General features: G+C 65.5%; 1 protein-coding gene across 1 annotated transcript; it reads left to right on the forward strand.

The window, feature by feature from the left end:
- The first annotated feature begins 308 nt into the window (after positions 1-308).
- E2F2 (E2F transcription factor 2) lies at positions 309-9,198 on the forward strand. The gene is made up of 6 exons (XM_072884932.1): positions 309-740; positions 6,006-6,093; positions 6,463-6,682; positions 6,795-6,953; positions 7,154-7,268; positions 7,581-9,198. Exons 1-6 carry the CDS (start codon positions 456-458, stop codon positions 8,064-8,066), a joined length of 1,353 nt encoding a protein of 450 aa, XP_072741033.1. The 5' UTR covers positions 309-455; the 3' UTR covers positions 8,067-9,198.
- The last annotated feature ends 1,532 nt before the right edge of the window (positions 9,199-10,730 follow it).

Here is a 10,730-nt window from a genome sequence, read left to right on the forward strand (position 1 = left end):
AATCAGCGTGCGGCGTTTTCCGCGGGAAATCCGAATTTCGCGGGACGGCGTTTGGCGCTTAAAAAAAAAAAAAAAAAATCCAACCGAAAAAAAAAAAGAAAAAAAGAAAAGGAGCGATCGGGGCCGGGCACGATCGGGCAGGAGCGGAGCCGGGTGCGGGGGGCACCGGGCCGAGGCGGGGCCGCGCTCCGGGCTGCCCCGGCCCCATCCGGCCCGAGCGCGGGCGATTTTTGGGGCCAAAGGCGCCTTTTCCGCCCGATTTTGGTGGCGCCGGCGCCGCGTTGCTTCTCTGCAGGTTTTTCGGGGGGTTTGGAGACCGACGGGTGCCAGCGCCCGGCGGCCCCCCCGCCCTGCTCCCCAAAAATGCCGCCGCTGAGATTGTGACCCCCCCTCCCCTTGCTGCGGGGTGCTTCTGCCCCCTCCCCCGGCCCGGGCTTCTCGGAAAGGACTTTGCAATGCTGCGGCTCCCCAGGGGAGTGTCCCCCGCCCCGGGGAGGGGGGGCACCGCCCTCCCGCCCCCCCCTCCCCACCACCACCCGAAGAAGGTCATGTCGGTGATGGGCTCCTCTGAGCGGGGGGCTTCCAGCCTGGGCAGCCCCCCGTTATCTGCCGGCTGCTTCACCCAGGTCTACACGCCGGCGGCTGTCAGCCTCCCCGCTCCCCGGGGGGGGTGTCTGTACGGCACCCCCCAGGGCCCCCAGCTCAGGACCCTCCGCTCGGCCTCGGTGGGACGGCTGCCGGTAAGGTGTCTGCACCCCATCCCCTCCTTGGGCATCGCTTTGGTGGGACGGGGGTTCTGGGGGCTCCGTGTAGGGTGGGGAGCAAGGGGTGGGTGACCCCAGGACGGAGGGCACCCTCCCCTTCCAAATTCTGCAGCTTGTATTGGGGTCTGCACCCCCCTCAGGTGTCTCTTTGGGGTGGGGGAGGGTAAGGTTTGAAATCAAGTCACAGTGAAATGGCTCATACGTTTCTCAACTTCCCTTTGCCCCTGCATGCCCGCAAAGCTGGCTCCCAGCTTCCGCTTTTCAGCCTTTTTCGGCCTTTTTGTTTTTTCTCTCTCTGCCTTGCAAACAGTTCGGGTCCTGCCTCAAAGCCCGGCCACCGAGCTGAGGCCCTTTGCAAAGCTCTCTTAAGGAAGGGAGGGCTGGGTGCAGGCAGGGCTCCTGCCAGCTGCGGGTGGGGGGCACCGTCCCTGCCCGCTGGCTCTCCCCGCTTCGGGGCTGTGACCCCCGGGGTGACCCGTCACCTGGGGAGATGGGGGGACACGGGGCAGGAGTGGCTCAGCGCCGCTGCCCGAGCTTGGTTCCCGCCTGCGGTTACAGCGGGGCTTGAAAATGCAATTTTCTTTTTGCGGAGGGTGTGAATTTCAAGTAATCCTCTTCCTCCATGGGACACCCCAAGGCTTTCAACCAGAGACCCTGATGCTGGGAGCTGTGCAGGTTGGCACGGGGAGAGGGTTGCTGGCACTGGCTGGGTCCCTGTCACCGAGCCCGGGGTCAGGGCTGCCCAGCGCCCGCTGCCCTAAGCAGGGAAACTGAGGCCCGTGTCGGGCGCTGGCCCCGTGCCCGGCATCGGGGTGCGTGGGCAGCTCTGCCCAGCCCGGTTCTCCTCCTGGAGGGCCCCCGCCGAGCCCCCGGCTGGTCGGCCCCGCTGGCAGCTGGCATTTAATTCCTGCCTGCCCCAGCCCGGGCGCGTGTCCAGCCCTCACTGTGAGCCTCTGTTCTCCCTGGGTCCTGGGAGGGATCCCAGACCCCGCTAACTTCGATTTCTTTTTTTCAAGGCTTGATTTATTTATTTATTCCCCCCCTCTCCCCAGTCCCTGATGCTCGGTGCCAGCTGGGGACATTGCCGCGACTGGGGGAGAGGGGGTGTCTTTGCTCCCCGCTTCGTGCCAGGGCTGCGGGGCTGGCTGGGGCTGTTGCGAGCCCCGTCCCGGGGGGCTCTGGGACCACCTGTCTCCTCCCTGGCCGCTTTGTCTCTGAACCACGTGAGATGCCGCATCCTGCGCTGCCGGGGGCTGTTGTTTAAGGAGACACCCACGCTGCTGCCCCCTCCCCTAAAAACACCCCCCAAACTCAGAGCCCCGTTTCCGTGCATCGCTGCGGAGCTGGTTTTGGGCTAACGGCCTCTTTGGCATCACCACCATCATCATCATCACCCATGCCAAGAGATGCTCAGAGTGCTCCTGCCTGTGGCTGTCCCCTAAACGGGGTCTGGGGGGGGCTCATGTGACACTTGGGGACATGAAGTGCTTGTCCCCCAGTGACACTTGGGGACAAGAGGTTTGGGGGTAACGGCCTTTTTGGCATCACCACCATCATCATCACCCACGCCAGGAGATGCTCAGGGTGCTCCTGCCCGTGGCTGTCCCCTGAACGGGGTCTGGGGGGGAGCTCGTGTGACACTTGGGGACATGAAATGCTCCTGCAGCCCCCTTGGTGGCTTGCAAGCGGCGTTCCCCTCTGTCTCCATCCCATTCCCTGATGCCGTGATCCCATTCCCGGCACTGGAGATCCCATTTCCAACCCCGGTGTGACGCTCACGGCCCCGGCACCTGGGGCTCCCCCCACCCTGTTTATGGGCACAACCTTTGTGTGCAGATCCAGGGCAATCAGATAATGAGCGTTTCCTCCCAATTCCAGAGCAGGGCAATTGCGGCCGCTCCCACCTGCTTGCGGGATTTGTGCCATATAAATGATCAGGGGTCACTGGTCCAGCTGGAGGGAGCCCATCACCCCGTGTCCAGCCGCCGGAGAGTGGGATGGGTTGTCTCTCATGGTCCAAAAAAGTCTCAGATTTCCCTTAGTCTCTGATTTGAGGGTCCTGGAGTAGTTAAATGTGTTTTCCCCCATGAAAAATGCATATTTCGGAGCGGTTTTAGCCCGTGTCAATCCCACCCTGAGTATTTGCCTTGCTCCTGGCTATATGGGATCTCTATAGGGGCCATGGGATCTCTATAGGGACTCAGGGCTGTGAAGGAGCCCTGGAGAGAGCGCCACATCTGCCCTGGGATCCGGGCTCTCCCTGCCTCCTCCACGCCGGGACAAGGGCATTCAGAATCCTCCGCGGTTTCGGTGTGAGCTGGCAGGGCTGAGCCGCCCGTGCAAAGAGCACCCGGGGCGGCAGCAGGGTGGCAGCTCCTGTGGGTGCTGGGCTGGAGCCCTTCCCCGGCCGGAGAACTGCTCGGCAGCACCCCAGTTTCTGCTGCGTGGTCCCGTCCCGCTTTGATCCCATCAAGGGTTTTTCTGCACAGGCAGGAGGGGGGATTTTTTGGGGTGCAGGGAGCTGGGGGGGTGGGAAGGTGGTGGCTGTCCTGTTGCCCTCGGAGGGGCTTTTTCCGGCTCCAGCTTTTGCAGCCTCCAGCTCCTCTCTGCTGGGGAACGTCTCCGGCCAGGCCTTCCCCCTCCGTCTGTGCTGGGATGAGGCTGTCGGAGGGGATGGAGATGCCGGCTGCATCTTGGACCAGTACCCAGGGTGGGGGTACAGCCTTCCTCCCCAGCGCAGGGTGGTCTCCCCGTCCCGGGGCCAGGGCTGGGGTCAGCCTCCTTCCCCTTTCCTCCCTCCCTCCCTCCCCAATGGGGCTTTCAGCCCCCCTGAGCCCCCAAATCTGGGGGTTCTGCATCCCGCTGTCCCCCTCTCTGTGCCCCGCTAGCCCTCAGCCATCCCAAAGACAGAGGGGGGTGCATCTGGGGGGCCTGATCCAGCAGTCCCTTGGCATGAGCAGCATCCCCGGTGCGGTGGCACGATCCCGGGGTGCCCCGTGACCCCCGGGCGCTGCGTTCCCACACCCTGGGGGGGGCCAGAAGGGCCGGGCAGGGCCCGGGCAAGCCCGGAGAAGGCAGCGGGTGCTGTTGAAAGGAAGCGTTGGCAGGAGCAGCCCGCCACGGCCCCCCGGGGGAGAGGGCTGCTCTGATGCTTGGGCTGGGCACAGGGTGTAGCCCCTGGCACCAGGGCTAGGCCCAGGGCTGCTTGGCAGGCAGAGCTGGCAGGGGGCCCGGCCCCCCCCCCTCCCGCCCCCCCCAAAGGCTGCTGCCCTCACCCAGGGCGGGGTCGAACCTCCTTTCCCACCCTCAGCATCATATCGGGGTGTAGCTGGTGTGCGTGTCCCCCCCGACCGCGGGAAGCAGTGGCTGAGGGCTGGCGAATGGGTGGGGGGGGGGGTGTCCCGCAGTGCCCTGGGGGGGTCTTGGAATTTGGTGCCTGCCCCCATCGCCCCAGCCCTGGCAGGGTGCTGGGAGCCCCTCGCCGTGCCCCGCTCAGCTGTCGTGTGCCTAATCCTGCCCGGGCGGGGGGCAGCAGCTGGGACACAGGAGGGACCCCCTTGTCCATTGTCCCTCGCTGGTGTGTCCCTGCCCGAGGCCACCGAGCCCCCCCCACCCCGAACTGCACGGGGGGGGGGGGGGGGGCAGAGGGTGTCCCTTTGTCCCCTCCTGTGCACGGGGAGGGGAGACCACCTTGGCGGCCATGAGGGGTCGGAGGTGTCTGGGGACACCAGGACCTGCCCTGTGTTGCTCCCGTGCCTCAGTTTCCCCATTGCTTGGGCAGATGGGGTGCAGCTGACCCCCCCCCATCAACAATGGGGGACACACGGGTGCTCACAGCCACTGGTGGCCAGAGAAGCAAGGGTTTGGGTGCCAGCAGAAGGGGGCCCCCAGATGATGCCCCCCCGTCCCCCCCCCCCCGTCCCAAATCGTGCTGGCAGATGCGTTGGGGTCTGATCCGGGGCAGGTGTTTCCCATGTGCTCGGCGTTAACCGTTGGGGTGCCGGCAGCTCGGGGGCAGATCCGGGGGCGCAGGGCTGGGGATGGAGGCGCGTTCGCTGGGAAAAACCTGCTCGGGAAAGGGAGGGAGGGAACAGATTCCCACAGGAGCTCGGGACCAACCTGGCTCCCTGGGGGGGTGGAAAACAGCCCCCGGCACCTCTCCCGCCGGCCCCCTCCGGTGGGAACCACCGAGACGCCCAACCCTTCCCCGCAAAGTGGGGTGCACTCCCCAGGGAGCAGCCGTCGGAGCCGCGCTGAGTCGGCACGGGGACCTGGGCACCATGCGGGACGTGCTGGGGGGGACCTTGTGGGACAGCCCGGCCTGGGAGCAGGTACTGCGGGGGGGACGGGATGGGGCTGGGGGGCTGCTTTCTGCTGTCCCCCCAAGATCCCCCTGCTCATATTTGGGGCTATGGGGGGATGCTGGGGGATTTGCAGCCATTGGGGGGGTGGTTTGGTGACACCCCCCCAGCTTCTCTCTGCATCTGCTCTGCTGCACCCCCCACCCCTTCCCTGGGTCTCTTCTCCCCCAGTGATGCTGGGTGGGGGTCCCTTGGGGGCCGTTTCAAGGAGCTGCTTGCCCTGGCGAGGGGACAGCATGTGCGGGGAGGTGTCCCCACTCCCAGGACCCAGCACCCACCCCGCCTCACCCCACCTCACCCCAGTTTCTCTCCAGCTGGGTGCACGTGTCCGGGGCACCCACGGGTCCCCAGGGAGGGCTGAGCCCGGCTGGTCCCAGGTGTGCCAGTGGCAGCTGGGTGCCCTCGGCTGCCTCCAACCGTGGCTGGGGGCTGGGGGGTGAAACCCCGCACCCCAACGAGCCAGCTGGCAGGGTGGGAGGGTGAGGATCCGGCCTCCGAGCTGCCGCGTTCCCAGGGCTCAGCCCTGTGGAGCCGTGCCAGGAGCTGGGGGCGAGGGGAAATCCCGGTGGGTTCCCCGAGGCTGCCAGGGGAGCACCGGGGTGGGCTGGGGTTCTGCGGCGGAAGCGGGCAGGAAGCCATGGGGGGTGCCGGGACCCCCCCCATCTCCTCCCCACCCAGCTCTCCTGGCAGCCCCTCGCCCTGCTGGGTGCTGTGGGAGCCCTTCCCAGAAGGGGTTTTGCAACCGGATGAGCCTCTTGCAAGATCCCCCCCACCCTGGGCTGTGGCACCCAGGGCTCGGCCGATGCCCCGAGGGGGGGTCTGGGGGGCTCAGGGGGGTGTCTGGCTCGGCCCCAACGCGGGGTTTTCTCTCCTGCTCCAGGCCAAGAGGAAGCTGGACCTGGAGGGCCCCGAATTTCGCACGCCCAAGGGGAAGGGCAGGACGCTGGTGCAGGTCCCCAGCCCCAGGAGTAAGTGGTGCTGGGCGAGACAGGGTCGGGGGGAGCTGGGAGGGGGACAGACCTCGTTTCTCTCCCCTCTTAGAGCTGCTGCGATGTCCCCTCTAACACCACCCGAAGTGGCCCAAGGTGGCACCGTGGGAGCAGCGCCCGCTCCTCAGCCCCTCCTGGCTGCTGCTCGGCAGCTCTTTGAGCCGGTTCAACTCACTGTGCTGGCAGAAAACTCCCTGGGGGGGGTTATTTCTGGGTTATTTTTCCACCAGGTTAGGGATCGTACAGTGTTTAATGTCCCCAGCACGTCCAGCCCCGTGTCACCTCCATCCCACGTCCCACGCTAAGGAGAGGACGGGGGGGGGGGGCGGGTCTCTTGTTTCCCCACAGCCCCCAAGTCTCCTGGGGAGAAGACTCGCTACGACACCTCGCTGGGGCTGCTCACCAAAAAGTTCATCCGTTTGCTGAGCGAATCGCCCGACGGCGTCGTGGATCTCAACCGGGCGGCCGAGGTGCTGGAGGTCCAGAAACGTCGCATCTACGACATCACCAACGTGCTGGAGGGCATCCAGCTCATCCGCAAGAAGTCCAAGAACAACATCCAGTGGATGTAAGTGATCCTGGGGGATGGAGATGGGACATGGGGACGGGGCAGGGTGGGGGACAGGTGGCTCGGGGACATGTAGGGTGTGCTGTCACTCAGGTGCCATCTCCGCTGGCAGGGGGACGGGGATCTTTGAGGACGCGGCGGTGACGGCGAAGCAGCAGGCGCTGCGGGGGGAGCTGGCCGAGCTGGCCAGGACGGAGAGGACGCTGGACCAGCTCCTGCAGGACTGTGCCCTGCAGCTCCGGCAGCTGGCTGAGGACGAAGCCAACCAGAGATATCCTTGCTGGGGGAGATGAGGAGGGAGGACAAGGTCTTGGGGACAGGGGACAGGGTCTTGGGGACCCGTCTGAGTTCCTTCTCCTTCAGTTGGCTTCCCCAGGGCTGGGGGGGATGTTCGGAGGCAGCTGCCGGGACGGGGGGGTTGAGCCGTCCCGCTCGCAGCCCCTCTTTTTCCTATACCTCGTCCCCGTCCACGCTGGCGTACGTCACCTACCAGGACCTCCGTGCCATCAGCAACTTCCAGGAGCAGACGGTGATCGCCGTGAAAGCTCCCCCGGAGACGCAGCTGGAGGTGCCGGACTTCAGCGAGGTGCGTGCGGGGCCGGCAGCGGGGCCGGGAGCCGTTCGCCCGCTTGCAGCAGGGTTGGGGCCGGGGTGCAGGTGCTGCTGTGGGTGCTGCTGAATCTGCACCATCCCTGATGGGTTCATCTGGGGCATCCCAAGGGTGCAGCCCGGCGTGGCCCTGGGTGGTTTTGGGGTGTCTCCGTGGGGCTGTTTGACCCTGAGCTGGTCCTTTAGGGGTTGCAATGCCCTGCCCGGACCCCACATGGGTTGGGGGCAGCGGGGTGGGATATGGGTGCCCTTCTGGGTGCCCCCCTGAGCCTTGCTCTGCCCCCCCCAGGACAACCTCCAGCTCTACCTGAAGAGCACCAACGGCCCCATCGAGGTCTACCTCTGCCCGGAGGAGATCGTGGAGGAGAGCCCCACCAAGGACCACGGCGTCCCCTCCGCCGCCACCTCCCCACAGGACCACGCCGTACCCCCTTCCCTGCCGAACAGCCCCGGGCCAGCCCCACAGCCGCCCCACGCCGTCCTCCAGAGCTGGGGGGGCACGGGAACCCCCTCCTCACCCCCATCTCTGCCTCTCACCGTCCCAGGAGGTCCCAGCTCGCTGCTGGAGGTGGAGGCCGGGCTCCTGGGCTCGCCCCCGCACCTCCTGCAGCAGACGGAGGACCAGCTGCCTTGTGCCCCCTCCCACCTGGACTCGGGACCCTTCGTCACCTTCTCGCCCCCCCTGGAACAGGACGACTATCTCTGGGGGCTGGAGGGTGAGGGTGTCAGTGACCTCTTCGAGGCGTATGACCTGGGGGACCTGCTGAAGCACTGAGCACCCCCCTCCCCGTTGCCTTTGTCCCCTCCGGTCACTTGTGTCCCAAGTGTGTGGGGTCTCTGCAGGGTGGCTGGAAAGTGTGGGGTGGGTAGGGGAGTGTGGGGTTTTCTGAGGGTGGTGGTGGGGGGCTCGTGTCGGCCGTCCTGGGTGGCTTCTCCTCATTCTCTTGGGTTGGTTGTCACCGCGGGGCTGTGTTTGTCACCTCGCTGGGCCCTGGGAGCACCCCGGGGAGCCGTAAGCTCCTGGGAAGGATCCAGCCAGGTCCCTTCCCAGCGCTGGCTGTAAAACCACGGGGTGCCAGCGCCGATGCTCCCTGCCATAACCCCCCACCGCCCCGGGGCTGCTGGCGGACTGGGGGTGCCTTTGGGTGCACGGGGTGGGTTAGGGGCACCCCTGGGTGGCAGAGAAACCCCTGCCCAGAATAGGCTGTGTTGGGGGAGTGTCGTGTTTTGGGACCACTCCAGTTGCTCCCCAGTTAGACTGGTTCTTCAGGGTCATGACGGGTGGTTTCGAGCGGCGTTTCCCCCTGCCGCAGCTGGAATATCCTTAAAAAAAATAATCAGGCAGCAAAGCTGAAGTCACCTTTGGGCGAAGAGAGGCTGAAGCTCACATGTGGGCACTGCGCCCGCAGCCTCCAAAATCAGCGGCTCCTGCAAATCCCTGGCCAGGACAGAGAGCCGTATTTCCCGGGGGGCTGCAGCCCCTCTCCCCCAGTCTGTACCAGCTCCCTCCAGCCTCTCGGAGCTATTGGTGCTGTGGGTATCGAAACTGGTGTACTGGGAGGAGGGATGCTATCAACCGGTGGCTGGAGCGTCACCTGCAGAGAGGGGCTTGGGAAGCAGCGTGGGGCGAGCCCCCGCACACGGGGCTGGGTACGGCTTTTTATGGTGCCATTGTGAAATATATGTAATTATTGCACTGTATTTATATAGGACCCCCCTTTCGGCGCGGCGCTCGCGAGGGTTGGGTTGGTATTTTGATTTTTAAGCGAGTGTATTTAAGTTGTTCTTCCTTGGGTTTGTTCTGCGGTTTGGCTTGGAGGCGGCGTGGGTGAGAGTGTGTTTTGGCGTGGAAAAACTTGTGGCACTTGATGTTTTCTGCTCGGGAGGGGATGAAATAAAATCAAACTTTGGAGTTATAAGGGGTTGTTTTCCGGTAAGCAGCAAAGCGTGGGGGTGGTTTGGGAGGAGGGAGGTGTTGGGCTGGTTTTGCTGCTGTTTTCAGTGTAAAAAAGCCTCTTTTGGGGCCTTTTAACTGGCCAGCCTGCTGCGGAGGAGCTGGTGGAGAAGGGGGTTGAGATGAAGCTGTGGCTGGAGTGTGGGAAACGGGTCTGACCTGCTGCGGATCAGTGATTTCCAGCCCAAATCCGGCCGGGACGAGCCTGTGCCCCAGCTTGAGCCCCTTGAACCAGGAGCGTGGGAAAAGCCCCGGGGCCAGGGGCTGGGTCCCTGCGGGTTCCGGGGCTGGGACGGGCTTGTGCACCCGGATTTGAGGGCAGGTTTGGAGGCTGCAGAGTGAGGCCCTGGTGGGGCCGTGCCCATGGAGGGTCCTTCCCCAGGGTGCTGCCCCAGGTCACCCGCCCCTGCCAAGTCGTGCCGTGACCTGGTGATGCCAACGGTGCTGGTGGCACGGTGGTGTCCGGTGGTAGCCGGTGATGGCCAGTGGTACCTAGTGATGGCCAGTGGTACCTGGTGATGGCCGGTGGTCCCCGGTGATGGTTGGTGGTACTCAGTGATGTCCGGGGAACCTGGTGATGGCCAGTGGTACCTGCTGATGGCCGGTGGTACCCGGTGATGGTCAGTGGTCCCTGGTGATGGTCAGTGGGACCCAGTGATGTCTGGTGGTCCCTGGTGATGGCCAGTGGTCCCCGGTGATGGCCGGTGGTCCCCAGTGATGGTCAGTGGTACCCAGTGATGTCTGGTGGTCCCTGGTGATGGCCAGTGGTCCCCGGTGATGGCCGGTGGTCCCTGGCGATGGTCAGTGGTACCCAGTGATGTCTGGTGGTCCCCGGTGATGGCCAGTGGTCCCCGGTGATGGCCGGTGGTCCCCAGTGATGGTCAGTGGTACCCAGTGATGTCTGGTGGTCCCTGGTGATGGCCGGTGGTACCTGGGGTCGTGGCACACGTTGGCATTGCATCACTTGTCTGGCGGGGTGGAGGAAGAAGAGGAGGAGGAGGAGGAGAGCCCCGGGCCAGGTAAGCCGGGTGAGGGGCACAGAGCGCTGCAGCCACGGTCGTGTCCCCATCCCCCGTGGGGCTGCGTGTCCCGGGGCAGCTGGGGGGTGTCCTCGGGCCGTGTCGCCCCCCCCGCAGTCCCCAGGCCGGCCAGGAGGTGGCAGGGCCACCCCAGCAAAGGGGCTGTCCCCAGCCCCGCGCCTGGAGGGACCCCGCGGTACACCGGGGAGAAGCGGGGTGTCTGGGGGGGCTCGGCCCTGCCCGGGGGGGCTGCAGGGTTTGGAGGGGGGGGGTCAAGCCCAGCCCACGCTGCTGTGAGCCCCTGCCCTGGGCTGCCCCTATGGCTGCTCTGCTGAGACCAGTGTCCCCCTCCCCCGTGTCCCCAAAGGAGGCCTCGGAGGTGCCTGTCTGCTGGGGGGGCTCTTACCCATCGGGACCCCCCAAATTCCTCCTGTTCCCGTCCTGCCTGGCCTGCAGCCTCTTAACC

The sequence above is a fragment of the Ciconia boyciana genome, chromosome 21, assembly GCF_034638445.1.
Source record: "Ciconia boyciana chromosome 21, ASM3463844v1, whole genome shotgun sequence".
Lineage (NCBI taxonomy): Eukaryota > Metazoa > Chordata > Aves > Ciconiiformes > Ciconiidae > Ciconia > Ciconia boyciana.

Bases quoted from the DNA above. Each gene is read 5' to 3' on its own strand.
- E2F2 (XM_072884932.1), top strand. From the start codon at position 456: ATGCTGCGGCTCCCCAGGGGAGTGTCCCCCGCCCCGGGGAGGGGGGGC. The intron at 741-6,005 runs GTAAGGTGTCTG...CTCCTGCTCCAG, and splicing joins CCTCGGTGGGACGGCTGCCG to GCCAAGAGGAAGCTGGACCT. The intron at 6,683-6,794 runs GTAAGTGATCCT...CTCCGCTGGCAG, and splicing joins AAGAACAACATCCAGTGGAT to GGGGACGGGGATCTTTGAGG.